General features: G+C 38.8%; 1 protein-coding gene across 1 annotated transcript in view; it reads left to right on the top strand.

Moving 5' to 3' along the window:
* LOC132005617 (zinc finger protein 82 homolog) overlaps nt 1-22,990 on the top strand; it is an 86,037-nt gene that overhangs the window by 38,526 nt on the left and 24,521 nt on the right. The window contains 1 exon segment of the mRNA XM_059382975.1: nt 5,942-7,287. Within this exon segment, the coding sequence (XP_059238958.1) occupies nt 5,942-7,287 (1,346 nt within the window).

The raw sequence follows: 22,990 nt of genomic DNA, 5'->3' as shown, positions 1-22,990 counted from the left end.
AATAAAATCTTTAAAAAAAAAAAAAAAGATTTTATTTATTTGAGAGAGCAAGAGACAACACAGGCAGGGTGAGGGGCAGAGGGAAAAATAGACTCCCCACTGAGAAGGGACCCCCCCCACCCCAGGACTCTAGGATCATGACCTGAGCCAAAGGCAGACACTTAACTGACTGAGCCACACAGGCATCCTTAAAAATAAAGGGTTTTTGTTTTTGTTTTTTTTTAAGATTTTATTTATTTATTTGACAGACAGAGATCACAAGTAGGCAGAGAGGCAGGCAGAGAGAGAGGAAGGGAAGCAGGCTCCCTGCTGAGCAGAGAGCCCAACGCAGGGCTTGATCCCAGGACCCTGAGACCATGACCCGAGCTGAAGGCAGAAGCTTAACCCACTGAGCCACCCAGGCGCCCCAAAAATAAAGTTTTTTAAAATTTAAAAAATAAAGTTCCAAGGCTTAAAGAGCAAATTAAGATCTTAGGGATACTAATGGAACTATTTCTTTATCTCATTTACCACTCTTTTGTTGATGTTTCAAATTTTCCTCCCCTTTGAAAGGGGCGTGGGTGGAGAGGTGCTCTCTTTGTTTCCTATTGACAGTCATTCCATATATATATATATATATATATTCAGCTGCTTTCTTTTGCATTTTTTAAAAAGACTTTATTTATTTATTTGACAGAGAGAGATCACAAGTAGGCAGAGAGGTAGGCAGAGAGAGAGGGGGAAGCAGGCTCCCTGCTGAGCAGAGAACCCGATGTGGGGCTCAATCCTAGGACCCTGGGATCATGACCTGAGCCGAAGGCAGAGGTTTAACCCACTGAGCCACCCAGGCGCTCCTTCTTTTGCATTTTTAATAGCAGATAGACAGACTGACTGACTGACTTATCTACCTACTTCTGAGCTGGGCAGTGTGCTAGACACTATCAATATACCGGTACATAAAACCAATAAAGTCTCTGTCTCTGTGGAATTTACCTTGTAATAAGAGACACATAGTAACTGTAAATAAATAGAAACTATAATTTCAGGTAATAGAGTACTGTGAAGTAAAGTAAGCAGAGTAAGGGAAGAGAAAACGGTGTGGGCTGAAAGGCTATTTTAGGTATGGTCTGAAAAACCTTTTTTGGGGAAAGAAAAGACTATAGAGAAAAATATGCTTGACATTGCAATTTATATATATTTTATCAGCAATCAGAGTTCCATATGAATTATTCTAGAAGATAGATCCTTAAATCACAGAATATCATTCTTTGCTTTTTTCCATGTGTATGTATATATATCTACCTTCATATTAGGAAGAAACATGAGTGTCATAAAGTATGGAGAGAATGATCCTATGGTTTAGCTGCTACCTCTGTTCTATTTTCATCTCTCTTTGAAAGTCTTCTTAAAAAAAGATCCTAGAGGCATCTGGGTGGCTCAGTCAGTTAAGCATCTGACTTTTTATCTCAGCTCAGGTCTTAATCTCAGGGTTGTGAGTTCAAGCCCCATATTGGGCTCCATGCTAATAATAATACAATAATAATAGTAATATGCCTCCATGCTAGGCATAAGCCTACTTAAAAAAAAAAAAATTCCTCAAAATTCTCTGTAGAGAGACGTATGTTGTCATTTTGTATTTGCTCTCTATACATTCAGGTCTGGCTGAGGAGACTCATTTTAGGTTAAGAGTTCTTGTTTTGTTACAGGGCCATTTCAGTGCCCACACGGTCTATAATGTTATATCTTCTGACATACTTTCTACCATAGGAAGGAGAAACACGCTTTTTGTTTCAATCCTAACTTATTTTCTTTTTCACATTTAGGTAATTAAATGGCATTTACCACTGTTAATACTGAAAAAAGCAATGAAATGCAGAGGTTCCAAAGGAATAAGATAATATCAGTTTAATTAGGAAGTATTTAGCCAAAATGATAACTGTTGACTCAAAGTTAGACATCTTAAACAAAATTATTTTTTTTCTTTCATTTTCTTTCCTTCCTTTGTTTCTTTCTTCCTTTGAGTAACTTTCAGTGAAGTATAACATGCATACAGAAAAATAGACAAATGAGGGAAAGGTTTTTTGAGGGGAGATATGGAGGCTTAAGCCTTGTGATTCTCTAGGGCAAGAGCCTTCTGAACCAACAGAAAAGCCCTAAGGAGGAAGTTAGCTTTGCATGTTTGAGGAGTAAAAAGAAGGCTTATCAGTTTCAGGGTCTTGAGATCAAGCCTCGCATCATATTGCACTCCCTGTTCAGTAGGGCCGGGGGTGGGAGTGATGTCTCTAAAATAATTAAATAGGGCACCTGGATGGCTTAATCCATTAAGCATCTGTGTTCAGCTTGGGTCATGATCTTGGGGTGCTGGGATCAAGCCCCGCATCTGGCTCCCTGTTAAGCGGGGAGTCTGCTTTTCCCTTTCCCTTTGCTGCTCCTCTCCTGCATGTGCTCTCTCTTATTCTCTCGCAAATAAATAAATAAATAAAACCTTTTAAAAAATAAAAAATGTTTTATTTTAATAGATTTCCCCATATTGGATCACTCTAAAATTCTTTGAATAAATAATAGTGGGTTTTTCAATGTGCTATTTTATTAGATGTTTAGAATTTTTATATCAGTTTTCAGAAAATTTGTATGTAGTTTTTTCTTTTTTTAAAAGATTTTATTTTATTTATTTGACAGAGATCACAAGTAGGCAGAGAGAAAGAGGAGGAAGCAGGCTCCCTGCTGAGCAGCTGAGCAGAGAGCCCAATGTGGGGCTCGATCCCAGGACCCTGGGTTCATGACCCGAGCCAAAGGCAGAGGCTTTAACCCACTGAGCCACCCAGGCACCCCTAGTTTTCTTTTTATGAGTGATCTTTATTCAGTACAATATTACTTTTTTTTTTTTTTTTTTAAAGATTTTATTTATTTATTTGACAGAGAGAAATCACAAGTAGGCAGAGAGGCAGGTAGAGAGAGAGAGAGAGGAGGAAGCAGGCTCCCCGCTGAGCAGAGAGCCCGATGCGGGACTCGATCCCAGGACCCTGAGATCATGACCTGAGCCGAAGGCAGCGGCTTAACCACTGAGCCACCCAGGCGCCCAGTACAATATTACTTTATGAAAATAGTTTGGAAGGCCTCCTTTTTCTTAGTTCTCAGTCTAAATAGAATTTGGATGGGCTGGTCTTTAAAGCTTGTTTCCTAGGAGAAGGAGATGGTAAGTCTGACCATATTCTCTATTTGCTCTATGAAAATTAAAGTTTAAACATTGTATCTCTTCTGTGGCCAGTTTTGGTAAATTATATTTTCCTAGAAAATTATTATTTTAGCTATGTTTTAAAATTTTTTAGCAAAGTAATCTTTTTTTCAGCTATCCGCTGTATTCATGGTTATTTTCACTTTGCCATTTCTTATTTGTGTGCTTTCTTGCTATTTTCCTTATATTAACTAACACTTTGTTTGCTGCTTTTTGAAAACAAAGTTTTTGTTTTATGTATTAGTTCTTTTTTTCTGTTTTCTAATTCTACATTTATATCTATTAATTTCTTCTCTTTTAAAGATTTTATTTATTTATTTGACAGAGAGAGGCATTTATTTGACAGTGAGAGAGGGAACACAAGCAGGCATTTATTTGACAGTGAGAGAGGGAACACAAGCAGGGGGAGTGGGAGGAAAAGCAGGCTTCCTGCTGAGAAGGGAGCCCAATGTGTGGCTCGATCCTAGGACCCTGGGATCATGACCAGACCTAAAGGCAGACATTTACCAACTAAGCCACTCAGGAGCCCCTGATTAATTTCTTCTGCTTTGCTTCAGTTTACTTTATTCTTTTTCTGATTTCTTTGATTATTAATTGATTTTTCTCTCATGTTTTTTGCTGCAAATATTTGTTTTTAAATTTTCTTTTAAGCACTATGCTTATATTTTGTAAATACTAATTTAACATGGATTTTAATGTTATTATTGTCATTGTTATCTAAAAAACACAAATACTGTTTTGGAATTTATTTCCTGATTGATCTAAAAGTTATTGGGGCACCTGGGTGGCTTAGTTGGTTAATTTACTGCCCTCGGCTCTGGTCATGATCCTGGAGTCCTGGGATCGAGTCCCACATTGTGCTCATTGCTCTGCAGGGAGTCTTCTTCTCCCTCTGACCCTCCCCCTCACTTGTGCTTTCTCCCTCTCATTCTCTCTCTCTCAAATAAATAAATAGTATCTTTAAAAAAAAAAAAAGGGAACATTTAAAAATAAATTAAAATATTAATGTAGACTTCTAAAATTTCAAGTGGATTCATTTTTTTTTAATTAACATAATGTGTTATTTGTTTCAGGAGTACAGGTCTGTGAATCATTAGTCTTATACAATTCACGGCACTCACCATATTACATACCCTCCCCAATGTCCCCCCACAGCCATTTTTGGGTTTTTAAAATTTCATTATTTCCAGCTTTAGTAGAAAATGTCTATATTATTTCAAGCTTTTTATACAGACCATATTATAAAAAATCCTCCTTTTTCTCTCTCATACATAACTCATTCGGCACTTAAATGTTTCTCTGGCTGTTTCTCCTACTGGTTTATTATTCATAGGTATATGAACATAGAGAAGGGGTTAAAGCAATGAAAGGATGTATGAGAATAAGAGTATATAACCACCATTTTCCATTTATATATTTAGCTTGACGAGCTTGGATGAATAACGGGAATTATTTAATCATTGTTGTAATATGTAAGAGATTAGAGACAAATATATTCAGAATGAGTATATAACAATGGGAATTCAATGAGTGAAACTCATTTTGTGCTAGGCATGTATTATTTTTTTTTAAAGATTTTATTTATTTATCTGAGAGAGAGGGAGAGAGAGAGCACAACCATTGGGAGGGGCAGAGGGAGGAGAAGCAGACTCCTCACTGAGCAGGGAGCCCGATGTAGAGCTTGATCCTAGGACTATGACCTAGTCCAAAGGCAGTTGCTTATAATCAACTGAGCCACCCAGGCTCCCCTGCATGTATCTTTAATGAAGAGTAAAGTAGAGATTGTTTTTGCCATTGAAGAGGTCTAGGGGTAAGGAAAGGAGAGCAATAATCAGAAACATTTATAAATATATAATTTCAATGCAGACATATGCTGATATGTAATACCTATACAAGAACATATGTGTAGATCCTGACAGTAGAGTCAGCCTTAAAAGAAGTAACTTTTATTTAACCTAAGACCTCAGGATGAAAGTAGCCAGCAGGGCAAAGAACCCAAGCAGAAGATTTGTGGGAAATAGAGCAGAATGAGAAGATGCATTATAGGTAAGCAGAGGCCTTTTAACCACAGCAAGGTTTATTTTAGTCTAAGAATAAAGAGAAATTATTGAAAAAAGTTAAGTGTGAATTTTTAACCTTTCATCTCCATCAGAATTGCATGAAGAATAAATACAGGACTGGCCATGACTGTAGAATCTGATCCAGGTGGTTTAGGAGGCATCTAAACCACAATATTTAGCAGCACCTGGGTGGCTCAGTCAGTTGAGCGACCAGCTCTTGGTTTCAGCTAAGGTTGTGATCTCAGGGTCATGAAATTGAGCCCCAGGTCAAGCTCTATGCATAGAGGGGAGTCTGCTTGGGATTCTTTCTCCCTCTCCCCCTGCTCCAGTGTGTGTGTGTGTGTGCACACACCCATGCACATGTGCACTCTCTTATCTTTAAAAAATAAACCTCAATATTTATAACAAGTTCTCTGTGATTCTGTTCTACATGTCACTTTGACACTCACTGCCTTAAAATGTTTACTAATGACCAGTCTAACTTTCTTAACATGAACTTTCATTTTTCCTGGTGTTACCTTACACTTTTTTTTTTTCAAATTGTATGATTGGTTTTTAGAATTTCATTGAGTATTACTTTAGTTATTTTTTATTTCAACTCTAGAAATTTAACTTCTTTAAAAAAAAAAAAAAAGGAAACTGTGTTTGCTCTCTTACTTTCTTTCAGATTTAGAGACCAGGTATGAGACCAAGAAATTGTCTTCGGAAAATGACATTTATGAAATAAACTCACCCCAGTGGAAGATAATGGAAAGAATAAAAAACCATGGCCTTAGGGGCCTAATTTTAAAAAGTGATTGGGAGTCCAAAAGAAAATTTGAAGGACAGGAGGGATATTTAAGTCAAATTAAAACTGTATCTCAAAAAGTGTCCTCTTACCAAAAACACACATCTCTAACTCCACAACAGAGAATTCATTTTGTGGAGAAACCCTATGAATGTAAAGAATGTGGGAAAACCTTTAGAGTACGCCAACAGCTTACTTTCCATCACAGAATTCATACTGGTGAAAAACCCTATGAATGCAAGGAATGCGGAATGACCTTTAGACAAACTGCACATCTTACTCGACATCAGAGACTTCATTCTGGTGAAAAGCTCTATGAATGTAAGGAATGTGGAGAATCTTTTATATGTGGCCCAGACCTCAGAGTACATCAGAAAATTCACATTGGTGAGAAGCCCTATGAATGTAAAGAATGTGGGAAGGCCTTCAGAGTGCGCGGACAACTTACTCTCCATCAGAGGATTCATACTGGTGAGAAACCTTATGTATGTACAGAATGTGGAAAGGCCTTTAGACAGTATGCACACCTTACTCGACATCAGAAGCTTAATAATACCGACAAACTCTATGAATGTAAAGAATGTGGGAAGGCCTTTTTGTGTGGCTCTGGCCTTAGAGTACATCACAAGCTTCATACTGGTGAGAAACCCTATGAATGTAAGGAATGTGGGAAGGCCTTTAGAGTAAGACAACAACTAACACTCCACCAGAGAATTCATACTGGTGAGAAACCCTATGAATGTAAGGAATGTGGAAAGACCTTTAGTCGTGGTTATCATCTTATTCTTCATCACAGAATTCACACTGGTGAGAAACCTTATGAGTGTAAGGAATGTTGGAAGGCCTTTAGTCGTTACTCACAACTTATTTCGCACCAAAGTATCCATATTGGTGTTAAACCGTATGACTGCAAGGAATGCGGGAAGGCTTTTAGATTACTCTCACAACTTACACAACATCAGAGTATTCATATTGGTGAGAAACCCTATAAATGTAAGGAATGTGGGAAGGCCTTTAGATTACGACAAAAACTTACTCTACATCAGAGTATTCATACTGGTGAAAAACCTTTTGAATGTAAGGAATGTAGGAAGGCTTTTAGACTTAATTCATCCCTTATTCAGCATCTGAGGATTCATTCTGGTGAGAAACCCTATGAATGTAAGGAATGTAAGAAGGCCTTTAGACAACATTCACACCTTACTCATCATCTGAAAATTCATAATGTAAAAATATAAAATACTTTTTCAATCCTGTCTTGTAGAACACTCTGAATGTAGTAAATAATCCTTTTTGCTTCTGTCATACAGGCACCTGACTTGGCATGAGAGGTTTTATATCATTAAAAGGATATGTTAATGTATTATCATCACTTAAGCCTGATAAACTTAACATTTTTCCTAAAAACTAATCCTATCAATGTAACAAATGTGGGAGACACATCATCTTTGTCCCATCACTTTCCCACTTGTATTATGTTGATAAGATACTTAACAGCTCTCTGCTATAATTTTTTCATTTGTAAAATAGTAATATAATACTGTGGCAGAATAAAGATTGCTGTAAATTCTTTGACATTTCTCCCTTACTGTCAAGAGCTTGGAATCTACATCCTTTTCCCTTGAGGATGGGCAGACTGTGACTGCTTTGACTAGTAGAAGTACTGCTGTGCCAGTTTCTGGACCCAGGCTTTACTGGTAGATTTTACTTCATCTCTTGGAATGCTCTCTTAAGCTGAGGCCCTGAATTATGTTAAAAGGTCTGGCTGCTCTGCTGAAGAGACCACATGGAAAAGAAGCCCTAAGACTACATAGGAAGGAAGAGCACCCTTCTTAGCCCACTCCTCCATACATGCCTACCAAGACACCAGACATTTGAGTAAAATAGTGTTGGATCTTCCAGACCAGCCAGCAGCTGAATGCCAGACTGACTTCAGTTGATAGCATATAAAACAGATGAATCTACCAACTGAGCCCCTGCCCAAATTCCTGACCCATAAGATGATGAGATATAATAAAATGGTTGTTTTAAGCCACTAAATTTTGTTTTATTATTATCATTAATATTACTCCTTTGAAAATTCATTTGAAAGACTATGGGTGCAACAAAGAAAGAAATGCCTTCCACTAACATTCACACTTACTGAACCTCAGATAACTTACTCTTTAATATAGACATTCTTTTTCAATGTGTCCATTAAAAAGGAGATATTCTGGGGTGCTTGGGTGACCCGGTTGAGGGCCAGCCTTTGGTTCAGGTCATGATCCCAGACTTCTGGGATCAAGCCCCACATAGGGCTCCTTGCGGAGCCTGCTTTTTCTCCCTCTCCCTCTGCCTGCCACTCCCCCCGCTTGTGTGCGCTCTCTCTCTCTCTGTCAAATAAATAAATCAAATAAATCTTTAAAAAACAAACAAGCAGATATTCTGGGGCACCTATGTGGCTCAGTCAGTTAAGTGTCTACCTTCAGCTCCCATCACGATCCCAGGGACCTGTGATCGAGTCCGACATCAGGCTCCCTATTCTGTGGAGAGCCTGCTTCTCCCTCTGCCTCTCTCTCTGTCTCTCATGAATAAATAAAATCTTAAAAAAAAAAAAAAAGCAGATATTCTACAATCTACATTCTCTGGCCTCAGTCTAAATTTAATTTAAAATCAACAGTCATATAAAAAGAAATTATTTGGAAATTAAAAATAGCTTGTATTATAACTCCCATGTTGATTATTTAAAGTATATTGTAGCCTTTTTATGCTCAGATTGGCCTATTTTTGGCCCCCCAAATGGACTGCTGTGTCCTTTTGTCAAGACCACTATAGGCTTTGATAGCTTCCTTTTTTCCCTGACCAAATGCACTGATCGGGTATGAAGCATTTTAGGGCACTTATTGATAAAGAGGGAAAGTGGAGCATTTATTTTGTCTTTCCTTTATTACCTATATTTTAAGACAACCAAAAGTTGAAAAAAAGCTATTATGAGAAATCTAGCTAATAAAGTTCAAAAGAATGACAATGTGAAAAATCACTTTTTATGAAATAATGGATCTTGGTGGTGATATTGGTGGATGCAAAGATCATTAGGTGAAAAAGACTAACAGTAACCTTTTAATGGAGCAGAATGACAGAATACACTAATCTATATCAACATTTCAATTATATCAGCCAGGCTGTGTGCATCTTGATGTTATGCAATGGCTAAATGTAGCTTCATTTGTTAAGTGCTCTTGCCCCAAATGCTGACCCAGATGTATAAATTAGTCTCTAATCTAATTATCAGTTTACAGGAAACTTGGGGTATAAAGGAATAAATTAATGACAAGGAAGCAAACAACTAAACACAGAATGTACAAAATTTCACAGAATAAATGGTCTTTTAATGAATATATGTTAAAATAAAAACAATGTTGCAAATTAAAAGACTTAAGAGACCTATCAATTAAATGCAGTGTATGGAATGTTTTGGGATCCTTGTGTTAAAACATGCCCAGGATTTGTTCTAATCAAATATGGTAGGATATGTAGACATGGTAATGACTGGCATGAAGGAAAAAGTTTATATGCGAAGTTCTCTAAAAACAGGAGGCATAGCATGCCTGCAGAGCCACATGGGAAAGTACCCAGTTCTCATGGGAGGCAGAAGGTGGGAGAGGGTAGAGTGTGGCATAGAGCCTTTACTGAAGTTTTCCTCACGAATGGGTGACATTGGTAAGTACACTAAGAAAGTTTGGGATTGCATAGTTTTAATAATTTTGGCAGGCTGAGTTATAGAGGTGGTCCCTAGTTGTCTGGTACCTGGCCCTGGGGTGATTTGGGCAAGAGGAATATTGACTTAGTTTGAGAGTTTGATATAGGAAACATTTGGGGATTTGGATTGGTTGGTTTGTATATCAAGGGCATGATCTCAGAAGAGTTGTTTGGGGCACCTGGGTGAATCAGGCAGTTAAGCATCTGGCTCTTCTAGGGCTGGGAGTGCTCCTGTGGGGTGAACAACCCAGGATGCTGCAGTTTTTAGCAGCAAAGACAAAAACAGAGTCAGTGCGACCTGGAGGGCTTTCTGGAGAACAGACTGCAATCTCTCTGTTCTGAGAGGTTTGAATATGGTCACTTCTGCTCTGACTGTTGGAAGGGACGTAGACACCCACCAGGGAAAACCGCCAGAGAACAAAAGCTTTACTGAGCCCATCCCAACCCCCGACAGGGGGCAAGGCAATTCTGCCCAAACAGGGTTGCCTGAGTAACAGCACAGCAAGCCCCTCCCCCCCAGAAGACAAGCTGAAAGAACAAGAGGCCAACAATCCTAAGGTCCCTATAAAACAGGTGCATCTTGTTTGGATTGTAGTCAATAGTCTGGACTCTACATTCCCTCAACCACTTCTCACCAGAAAGACTAGGAGGAGGAACCCCCAGGACAGGAAAAAATTCAGAGACTGTGACCTCTGCCACAGAACTAATGGATTTGGATATAAGCAAGATGTCAGAAATAGAGTTCAGGGTAACAGTTATGCAGATAATAGCTAGGCTGGAGAAAACCATTAATGGAAACGTAGATTCTCTAAGGGCAGAAGTGAGAGCTGATCTGGCAGAACTTAAAAATGCTATCAATGAGATCCAATCTAATCTAGATACTCTAACCGCTAGGGTAAATGAGGCAGAAGAATGAATTAATGGTCTCTAAGACAAACTGATAGAAAAGAAGGATCAGGAGGCCTGGAACAAACAGCTTAGAATCCATGAAAACAGAATTAGAGAAATAAATGATGCCATGAAACATTCTAATGTCAGAATTATTGGGATCCCTGAGGGGGTGGTGGGAGAGGACTAGAAGATATAGCTGAGAAAATCCTAGCTGAGAATTTCCCTAATCTGGAGAATGAGACAAGTGTTTGTGTCCTAGAGGCAGAGAGAATACCCCCCATGATCAAAGAGGGCAGACCGATGTGTGCCCTCCCCCGCCCCCAGAATGTGATAGTGAAACTTGCATATCTTAAAACCAGGTAAAACATCTTAAGGGGGGGCATCTCAGTGGGTTGGACCTCTGCCTTCGGCTCAGGTTGTGATCTTAGAGTTCTGGGATTGAGCCCCGCGTCGGACTCTCTGCTTGGCAGGGAGCCTGCTTCCTCCTCTCTCTCTGCCTGCCTCTCTGCCTACTTGTGATCTGTCTGTCAAATAAACAAAAATCTTTAAAGATTTTTTTTAAAAGATTTTATTTATTTATTTGACAGAGAGAGATCACAAGCAGGCAGAGAGGCAGGCAGAAAGAGAGAGAGGAGGAGGCAGGCTCCCTGCTGAGCAGAGAGCCCGATGTGAGGCTCAATCCCAGGACCCTGGGATCATGACCTGAGCTGAAGGCAGAGGCTTTAACCACTGAGTCACCCAGGCGCACCTCCCCCCCCACCGCCAAAAAACAACCTTAAGGGTAGCTAGGAGTAAGAGATTCCTTACATACAGGAGGAGGAACATCAGAATAACGTCAGACCATCCACAGAAACCTGACAAGCCAAAAGGACTGGCAAGACATATTCAGAGCACTAATGAAAAGAACATGCAGCCAAGAATACTTTATCTGGCAAGGCTGTCATTTAGAATGTTTGGAGAGATAATGAGCAAAAACTTAAAGAATATGTGACCACTAAGCCAGCCCTACAAGAAATATTAAGGGCGGGGCGGTTCTATAAGAGAAGAAAGACCCATAAGAGTAATAGAGAACAGAAATTTACTGAGATAATCTATAGAAACAGGGACCTCACAGGCAACATGATGACAATAAAGACATATCTTTCAATAATCGCTCAACATGAATGGCCTAAGTGCTCCCATAAAATGGCACAGGGTTGCAGATTGGATAAAGGAAAGGACCCATGCATATGCTGTCTACAAGAGATTCATTTTGAACCTAAAGATACATCCAGACTGAAAGTGAAGGGATGGAGAACCATCTTTCATGCCACTGGACATCAAAAGAAAGCTGGGGTAGCAATTCTCATTTCAGACAAATTAGATTTTAAGCTGAAGACTGTAGTGAGAGATACAGAAGGACACTACATCATTCTTAAAGGGTCTATCCAACAAGAAGATCTAACAATTGTAAATATCTATGCCCCTAACATGGGAGCAGCCAATTACATAAGCCAACTGTTAATCAAAATAGACATATTGATAATAATACATTAATTGCAGTGGATCTTAACACTCTACTCTCAGCAATAGATCATCTAAGCAGAAAAATCAACAAAGAAACAAGAGGGTTGAATGACACACTGGACCAGATGGATCTCACAGATATATATAGATCTTTTCACCCTAAAACAACAGAATACACATTCTTCTTGAGTGCACATGGAACTTTCATCAGAATAGACAACATACTGGGTCACAACTCAGGTCTCAACTGATACCAAAAGACTGAGATAATTCCCTGCATATTCTCAGACCACAATGCTTTGAAACTGGAACTCAATTCCAAGAAAAAGTTTAGAAGAAATTAAAACACTTGGAAGCTAAAGACCATCCTGCTCAAGAATGTTTGGGTCAACTGGGAAATCAAAGAAGAACTTAAACAATTCATGGAAACCAATGAGAACAAAAACACATTGGTCCAAAACCTATGGGATACGGGAAAGATGGTCCTAAGGGGGAAATATATAGGCATCCAAGCCTCACTCAAAAACATCAGAAAACCCCCAAATATATAAACTCTCTTTACACCTTAAAGAACTGGAGAATCACCAACAAATTAAGCCTACCCAAACACAAGAAGGGAAATAATTAAGATTAGGGCAGAGATCAATGAAATAGAAACCAGAAAAGAGAAAGGGCCTAAATTAATAAAATTATAACTGAAAGGGGAGAGATCACGATTAATAGCAGGGAAATAGAAACAATCATCAGAAATTATTATCAATAGCTATATGCCAAGAAGTTAAGCAACCTAAAAGAAATGGATGCATTCTTGGAAGCCTATAAATTTCCAAGACTGAAACAGGAAGAAATTCACAACCTGAATGGGCCAATAACTAGAAACAAAATTGAAGCAGTGATCAAAAACCTCCCAAAAAAGCAAGAGTCCAGGACCTAATGGATTCCCTGGGGAATTCTACCAAACATTCAAAGAAGAAATAATACCTATTCTCTTGAAGCTGTTTCAAAAAATAGAAACAGAAGGAAAACTTTCAGACTTTTTCTATGAGGCCAGCATCAACCTGATTCCCAAACCAGGCAAAGACTCCATCAAAAAGGAACAATTTCAGACCAATATCCTATATGGATGCCAAGATTCTCAACAAGATCCTAGCTAATAAAATCCAACAGGACATTAAGATGATTATCCACCACGGCCAGGTGGGATTTAACCCGGAGATGCAAGGGCGGTTCAACATTCACAAATCAATGTGATAGAACAAATTAAGAAAAGAGAGAACCACATGGTCCTCTCAATTGATGCAGAAAAAACATTTGACAAAATATGGCATCCTTTCCTGATTAAAACTCTTCAGAGTATAGGGATAGAGGGAACATTCCTCAACTTCATAAAATCCATCTATGAAAATCCCACAGTGAATATCATTCTCAATGGGGAAAAGCTGAGAGCTTTTCCCTTAAGATCAGGAACACAACAAGGATGCCCACTCTCACCACTACTGTTCAACATATTACTAGAAGTCCCAGCAACAGCCTGCTTCTCTCTCTGCCTCTGCCTGCTTGTGCGTTTGTGCTTGCTCTCTCTATCTGACAAATAAATAAATAAAAATCTTTTTTTTTTTTTAAAAAAAAGAACATTAAAATGACTAATATGGGACAAAATGGCGTCCTGTACCTCAGTTTTGTTAAATAACAAAAAATTCAACTAAGTATCAAATTGGCCTTATTCAATAATTCAGTGATTGGGAAGTATCCCATCTAGCAATAGAAAGGAACTACTATGAGCTATAGAAAAGGAAAGGTTTTTAAAGACAAAGGGAGTGGAAAATAGTTATTCAGCAAAGAATGCACTGTTTCAGGTAGGACCAACTTCTAAGGGGAATTGAAGGGGTCAAAGAGCAGATTGTCACCAGTGCTGACAGGTAATTCCACATGGACTAATTAAAGGTTACATTCCTGGGGGTTGAAACTGTTAGGTCAGGTTAGGTAGTAAGTCTTGGTTTGCTGACATGGGTTTTAGCATAAAAACTCCATATTGGGCCAGATGTCTCCTTTTTGACAGGTTATAATGCCCTAGGAAGAACAGAGCAACTCCTGTTCTATTTCTGCCAAATGGCATGATCAGAATCTAATCATAAGGAAATTGCAGAAATGCGAATTCAGCAATATTGTACAGAATAACTGGCCTTTTCTGTTCAAAAATGTCAAGATCAGAAAACACAAAGCCTGAGGAATTATTTCAGATGAAAGGAGACTAAAGAAACCGGACAATTGGGGGTGCCTGGGTGGCTCAGTGGGTTAAGCCTCTACTTTCGGCTCATGTCATGATTTCAGGGTCCTGGGACTGAACCCCGCATTGGGCTCTCTGCTCTCTCTGCCTGCTTCTCTCCTACTTGTGATCTCTCTCTCTGTCTTTTTTTTTTTTTTAAGATTTTATTTATTTGTAAGAGAGAGAGAGAGTGAGAGCGAGCACAGGCAGACAGAGTGTAAGGCAGAGTCAGAGGGAGAAGCAGGCTCCCTGCGGAGCAAGTAGCCCGATGTGGGACTCGATCCCAGGACGCTGGGATCATGACCTGAGCCGAAGGCAGCTGCTTAACCAACTGAGCCACCCAGGCGTCCCTCTCTCTCTGTCAAATAAATAAATATAACCTTTTTTAAAAAAAGAGAGACAGGACAATTAAATATAATGGATGATCCTGGACCAGAAAAAAATTTCTATGAAAGCTTTATTGGAAAAATTGTGAAATAATAATAAGGTTTATAGATCAAACAAAAGTATTATATCAGTGTAATTTTCCAAGTTTGATCATTATCCTGTGATTATGAAAGAGAATGTATATATTGAAACATCTAGAGGTAAAGGAGCCTCTGTGTGCAACTGACTTTTCTGAATGACAACTTTTCAGAAAAAAAATCATAAAACAAATGCAATAAATGTTAGCAACTGCAGAATCTACATGAAGGGTGAAAATTGTAGCATTCTTGCAACTTTCCTGTAAGGACGAAATTATTTCAAAATAAAAAAAGTTTTTTTTTTTAACGATTTTTATTTATTTATTTGACAGAGATCACAAGTAAGCAAAGAGGCAGGCAGAGAAAGAGGAAGGGAAGCAGGCTCCCCACCAAGCAGAGAGCCTGAGGCGGGACTCGATCTCAGAACCCTGGGATCATGACCTGAGCCGAAGGCAGAGGCTTTAAGGCCCTGAGCCACCCAGGTGCCCAAAAAGTTTTTTTTAACAAAGAAAATGTTTGCATTCTGCCTCCTCCTTTACTCTGTGGTGTTGTGCAAGCTACTTCACCTCTCTGTGCCTCTGTGTCTGTCACATGAGAATCAAAACCAATTATGAGGAATAATTAATACATATTAAATTCTTAAAACTAGCCTGGAAAATAGAGTGAAAGTTTAGCTTTTTACAAGTCTTACTTGAAAATATGTCTTTTTTTCACCTCCAGGAAAATTTCTTTCCTTGTCTTTTTTTTCCTTCAAAATTCCCTCTTCTTCATTATTATTGGTGTCTCCTTCTAGAATTTCTATTAGACATCAGAATTTCTGGAGCTGCCTTTTACATGTCATTTTTCTCTCAAGTTTTCCATTTTTATTCTTTTGTAGAGTTCTGGGAGCAACTCTAAGTTTGTTTTTTGTTTTTTTTTTTAAGATTTTATTTATTTATTTGACAGAGAGAGATCACAAGTAGGCAGAGAGGCAGGCAGAGAGAGAAGGGAGGAAGCAGACTCCCTGCTGAGCAGAGAGCCCGATGTGGGGCTCGATCCCAGAACCCTGGGATCATGACCCGAGACGAAGGCAGAGGCTTTAACCCACTGAGCCATCCAGGCACCCCTGAACTTGATTTTTTTTAAAAAAATATTTTATTTGAGAGAGAAAGAGCACAAGAGAGCACAAGTAGGGGCAGAGGGAGAAGCAGACTCCCTGCTGAGCAGAGAGCCCGACTCATGTTGGCTTGATCCCAGGACTGTAGGATCACAACCTGAGCCAAAGGCAGATGCTTAACTGACTAAGCAAACCAGATACCCTAGCTTGATTTTTCAATTGTTTGTGCCACTGTCTCCACTACCTTAGGAAAGAAAAAGAAAACATAAAACCAGATTAAGATTTTAGAATAAAAAATGCCCAGTCTGTTCTCTTGAAGATTAATCTGATTTTATGCATACATTTTCTTTTTTAATATTTCAGGGATTGGGGAACTGAAGCGGGGTAGGAGATTTAGAGGCTTAATTGGGTGGGCTTTGTTCCAAATTCCTGAGGTCTGGACACTTTCTGCCATTAGGATCCTTGAAATACTCTGGTGTCATTATAATTAATTCAATTTTTCACTTGTTCTTAATTAAAAGTAAGATTTACAATTAAATTACAATTAAAGATTTAAAATTAAGGGGCGCCTGGGTGGCTCAGTGGGTTATAGCCTTTGCTTTCGTCTCGGATCATGATCCCAAGGGGTCCTGGGATCGAGCCCCGAATCAGGCTTTCTGCTCAGCAGGGAGCCTGCTTCTCCTCTTCTGTCTCTGCCTGCCTCTCTGCCTACTTGTGATCTCTGTCTGACAAATAAATAAATAAATCTTAAAAAAAAAAAAACTGTTTGGGAATGCTTAGATGACTGGAATTTATGGGGCAGGATCAAGAAAACAGTTCTCTGCAAAGAAAGAGTCCCAGAACTATGCATAGGCATCTTCTTAAAATCTTAATAGTAATTGTGCCCGTACAGGGAGACTCTATATAACCTAGCAGAGAACAGCTGCTGGAGAGCTGTGAGCTAAACAGTGATTCTAGAAGTTACACAGTGCTGGGAAACAGGAAATCCAAAACACGCAGAGTGGATAAACACTTCTGAACACCCTCATAGTTGGCTGATACCCTAGAAAGTCAACATTTTAAGTGTAGGGCGATGTTAGACCTAAAGCAAAGGCTACTCTAAAGCTATCAGAAGAAAGCTTCAAAGTAGGCCTTGAAAGGATCAAACTGATTTGCCAGAAAATTAACCAGCCACTATAAAGAAAATCAATATTCTTTAAAGTAAGATAACAAATTCCAAGCTCTCAACAACATGTATCTATGATGTATAATATACAATAAAAAATGGCTAGGCATTCAAAAAAGCTGGCAAATGTGATCCATAAACAGGAAAAAAGCAACCAGTAGAAATAGAACTTGAGATTACCCAGATATTAGAATTAGAAGGCAGTATAAATATGTTTATTAACTTAATGGAAAATATAGCCATACTGAATAAATGGACAATGACGAGAGACAAACTCTCTAGGGGCCTGATACACAAAGGAAGCCATTTTAGATTTCTTTCTAAGTCAGCATGACTTATATAAACTTTGTTCAAACCAAAAGCCTGATTTATGGTCTGTCATGCTTGCATTGTACATCTGCTTTGTGAATGAGTAACTAAAGGAAAACCATCTTCTCCTTGAGATACTTATTGATAAATGTTCCTAGTTCCTGCATTTCTTTGACCTTAAAATTTATGATTCTTGTGTATATGGTAATTATAATTTTGTGAGCTTTTACAAGATGTAAAAAACTGTATAACCCTGTAAAAACTGTTCATTCTCTGGAGCACTTTCTTTGCTGTGAAGAGCATGAAAAAACATTTCCTGGGCAGTTGTCCTAACCTGGGGTCAAATAAAACTCTCTTTCTTAGAGATTCTAAAAGGCTTGTTCATTTTGCATCAACAATAGGAATTCCAGCAGAAAAACGAAATGTATAAAATAGAACTAAAAATGCAAGTTTTATGGGGCGCCTGAGTGGCTCAGTCAGTTAAGTACCTGGCTCTTGGTTTCAACGCAGGTCATGATTTCAGGGTCCTGGGATAGAGCCTGTATGGGCTCTCCACTCAGTGGGAGTCTGCTTATCCCTCTTCCTCTGCCCTGCCTCCCACTTGCACTCTCTCTCTCAAATAAATAAATGAATCTTAAAAAAAGAAAATGGAAGTTTTATAGCAGAATAAACTGAAATGAAAATTTCACTGAATGAGCATAAGAATAGACGGGAGGCATCAGAAGAAATAGCTGGTAATCACCAAGATAGATCAATAATGATCCAATCTGAAGTACTTTAAAAAGGAAAAAGACTGAAAAAAACAAGCAAACAAAGGCACTTATGAAACAAGACTTATAACTTAAGTTCTAGAATGAGAAGATTAAATTATTATAAGACTTATAACTGAAGTTCTAGAATCAGAGGATTAAATTAAATTTGGTCATAATTAAATTATGACCCAAACTACCAAAATTCAACAAACAGAAAATATTATAATCAGAGAAAAACAATACATAAAATATTGGAGACCAAAAGTATGAATAACGCTGACTTAGTTAGAAACAACAGTAGCCAAAAGACAACAGAATAACATCTTCAAAGAATTAAAGAAAAATATGTCAATTCAGAATTCTGTTTCCAGAGAAAATATGCTTTTAAAATGAATACAAGACAAACCATAAAAGACTCTTAATCTCACGAAACAAACTGAGGGTTGCTGGGGGTTAGGGATAGGGTGACTGGGTGATGGACATTGGGGAGGGTGTGTGCTATGGTGAGTGCTGTGAAATGTGTAAGCCTGATGATTCACAGACCTGTACCCCTCGGGCAAATAATACAGTATATGTTAATAAAAAATTAAAATGAAGAAGAAATAAGGATATTTTCAGATAAATTAAAATTTAGATTATAACTAGCAGAACTGCAGTTTAGAAAATAGTAAAGGAAATTCTTCAGGTTGAAGAGAATTGTCTTTAGATGAAAATATAGGAAGGAAGGACAGACATCAGATATGGTCAATATGTGGGTAAATATAAAACATGTTTTCTTCTTTAAATGTTATTAAATTTAATAAATGTTATTTATAAAATTATAAAATATATGACTATTTAAAGCAAAATAGTGCAGCACTGTATAGTGGGGATTATAGTGTATGTAGCTGGAAAAAAGTATGAGAACTGTAGGACAAAGAATAAGAAGTGTAGGGGCGCCTGGGTGGCTCAGTGACTTAAGCCTCTGCCTTCAGCTCAGGTCATGATCTCAGGGTCCTAGGATGGAGCCCTGCATCGGGTTCTCCGCTCAATGGGGAGCCTGCTTCCCCCTCTCTCTCCACCTGCCTCTCTGTCTACTTGTGATCTATCTCTCTGTCAAATAAATAAAATCTTTAAAAAAAAAGGAATAAGAAGCGCAAATGAAATGATACTGTTTACAAGGTTCTTATACTTTACACAGAGTGGTACAATATTAATTCTAAGTAAACTATATTTAATAAGGGTGCATATTTTAAGCCCTACAGCAACCTCTAACAAGATGCATGAAGGTATAGTAAAGAGCCAACAGAAAAATTCAAATATACCAGAAAAAATTCATCAGTTCTCCAAAAAAGAGAGGAAAGGATAGTTAATAAAAATGTGGCAAATATAAATCAACCAAATAGTAAATATAAATCCAATCAAATTAATAATTACATAAATATAAATGGACAAGTATTTCAATGAAAAACCAGATACTATCATACTGGATGAAAAATGTGAAACTCAAATCACATGGTATCTACCAGAAACATATTTTAAATATAAAATCACAGATAGATGCAAGGAAAAAAAAATGGAAAAAGATATACTAGCCAAGCAGTAAGCATAGGAAAACTAAAGTGACTATGCTAATACTAGACAAAATAGACATTAAGATGAGACATAAAGAAATGTTTCATAATAGAAGGATCAATTCATTGGGAAGACACACAATCATAAATGTGAATATACTATATAATAGAGTTTCAAAATACATGAAGCAAAAACTAAACCAACTCAAGGGAGAAATTGACAAATCTAAAATTGAAGTTTTCATGTATCTCCTACTTCAGATATATTCTTCTATTTGCAAAATGAGAATAAGATTGGCTTTGACATTTTCAAATAATTTCTAATTTTTATATTCTTTTTTTTTAAGTTTTATATTCTTGAGAGAAGAACAAATTCTTCCATCTATTAACTACTGTATCAAAATATTTGAGATGGGTAGGATGCTGCAGTGGTAGATAAATCCTGGTGGGCTTATCCCATTCCCTTCCTGAATGAACCGGGACATGATGAATTCAATGATTACTCACCTGAGAAAGACTTCTGAAGATACTCTTCCTAATGTTCACTTTTCAATCCTCTTCATCAGAAAGACAAAAACATTATAAATGTATGTACTTTGTAACAGAGCTTGAAAATACCTGAAACAAACAAACAAACAAACAAATACCTGAAACAAAACCTGATGGAACTAAAGGGAAAACAGAAATAAACACACTTCTCTCATACCTCTAATTAACTACATTTTTAAAAATCAGTAAGAATAAAGGACATCTGAATGACAACTCATTAGTCCCCCCTTACTCACAGAGAGCACTTTTCAAGACCCAAAGGGGATGCCTGGAAGGGTAGATAGTACTGAACCTCATATATACTGGTTTTTTTTTTCTATACATACGTACCTATAATAAAGGTTTTTTTCTTTTTTTTAAAGATTTTATTTATTTATTTGACAGAGAGAAATCACAAGTAGATGGAGAGGCAGGCAGAGAGAGAGAGAGAGAGGGAAGCAGGCTCCCCGCCAAGCAGAGAGCCCGATGCGGGACTCGATCCCAGGACCCTGAGATCATGACCTGAGCCGAAGGCAGCGGCTTAACCCACTGAGCCACCCAGGCGCCCCTATAATAAAGTTTAATTTATAAATTAGGGACAGTAAGAGGTTAACAGAAATAATAATGAAATATAACAATTATAACTATGTTGTATGTTGCAAAGCTTTTGCAATATAACAAAAGTTGTGAATGTGTTCTCTTTCCCAAAATATCTTATTTGCCTTACTCACTTTGTGATGTGAGATGATAAAATGCCTAATAATGCGAGAAAGTGAGGTGAGTGATGCGCACATTGTGACACAGCATTAAGCTACTGTCAATCTTCTCGCCAAACGAGGAGTGTCTGCTTGGGGATGGCAGTTGAGGGCTGGGAACTAAAACTGAGGAAAGAGAAATGGCCGATAAGCGGGGAAGGGCAACTTTATCGATCACCTTAATCCAACAGAATTTATAGAACAATTTGTTCACAACTGCCAAGAAGGAGAAAAAAACCGAGAAGAGGAAGGAAGGGAAGGAGAGAGCTCGAGCAAGCACGAGCTATCTTACTATGTCGTCCGCTCTCCGTTCTGATACGGTTTGGGGATATTTTTTATTCAGAACTTGACATATATCCACATCTACTTGGGCATATATACTGAGTACCTGCTGTGCGCCTAGTAGGTACGTTATGTGTTTGCTGGTGTTAAGACTTAGCTAAGACATACCAGTGCTTCCGCCACAAGCACGACAAGCTCTGAGAACGCGCTTCCTGGTCCGGGGAATCCCTGAAGCACCTCCCCTGGTAGCCCACCTATCAACCCCCAAGGGTTTCCCAGCGATCACCTCAGCAACGGCGAGAGCACCCGCGCTTGCGCACTCCGCGCAGCAATTTGGGGCGGGGGCGGGCCCTCCCTACCGAAGACTACATTTCCCACAGGCCTTTGCTCCTTGTTGCCTTCCGGCTTTCTAACTGGTGTCGGCTTGGAGAGGTGAGTTGGTCGCGAGCATTGAGGAAATGGGCGCGGGGGCGGCGCGGGGGCGGCGCGGGCCTCTGTGTGAACCGGGTTGTACTGACTTGTGGAATTTGTGACGCTGACTGGGCATCGGGTACCCTGAGGCGTCCTTTCCCTTTCCGCTTAAGGGCTGCACATATCCCTCGGCCCAGAATGGCTCCGAGTTAGATGTATGAACCCCAGAGTGAAGGCCCCCAACAAAAAGACGCGGTCTGAGAACCACAGCTTAATCAGAGCTCCCTCGTAAGGAAACTACCATGACTTCGGAGACAGATTCCAGACTTGGCCTTTGTACTCGGCCTTTCTCTGATACCGAGAAGGCTGAGCTTAACCCCGGACTCCTTCTTAGTTCCATCGGGTTCTGTGCGGGTGGCTGGTGGGAGCAAGTGTGATAGCGGGGGTGTGTTTTGAGTTAGCCAAGGCGGGCTGAGTTCCAAGAAAGGCTTAATGCCTCAGGATTCCCGTGTCTTTTCCCCAATCCTGCCGGTCTTCAGTTAGGAGCGAGAAAAGAGAAGATAACCATTTGTATGTCTATATCCTTTGTTCGTGAAATGTAACTTTTTTTTTTCTGGACATGGAAACCTTTGCATTTCCTGGGAAAGAATGAAAAATGCGTGCGGACTGAAAAGAGAAAAAACAGCCCTTGCATTAATCCGGCTGGGAGAGAAGAGACAGATAAAGCCAGCTGCAAAATTAATAGAAAGTTATTATTCATGCAGCAGTTGTAAAATGCTGTAACAAATCCCTTTTTGAGAGAGCTGTTTTACCAATGATGCTCCAGACTTGCTTTGCCATTTTTTATTTTATTGCTGGAGATACCCAGTTGCTAAACTGCTTTCCCTTCACGATAATACTTAATCTCCAATTAATCTCTGCCTTTCCTAGGCTCACCACAGAAAACCGCAACCATTCCCGAACTGTTCCCTACCTCTCATACATCCTTCAAAATCCTTCCGTAGGAATTCAGCTCTTTACAAAAGAGCTTTTCTTCTCCTCCTCCATTGCGTCCCAACCCTTCCTGTGGAATTTCCTCCTTCTCTTAAGTCAATAAATCTGATTTTGTTGGACTGTACAAGCTTTTTCCAGGTGGTCTTTTGCTGGTTAGGTTTTAACACTGGAAATATCCTATCCATATACCTGGTTCTTTGCTCTTCTTTCCCAGTGAATG

The sequence above is a fragment of the Mustela nigripes genome, chromosome 17 (genome assembly GCF_022355385.1).
Source record: "Mustela nigripes isolate SB6536 chromosome 17, MUSNIG.SB6536, whole genome shotgun sequence".
In the NCBI taxonomy this organism is placed as follows: Eukaryota; Metazoa; Chordata; class Mammalia; order Carnivora; family Mustelidae; genus Mustela; species Mustela nigripes.
The sequence above is the reverse complement of the archived record's forward strand: the minus strand, read 5'-3'. Positions and strand labels throughout refer to the sequence as shown.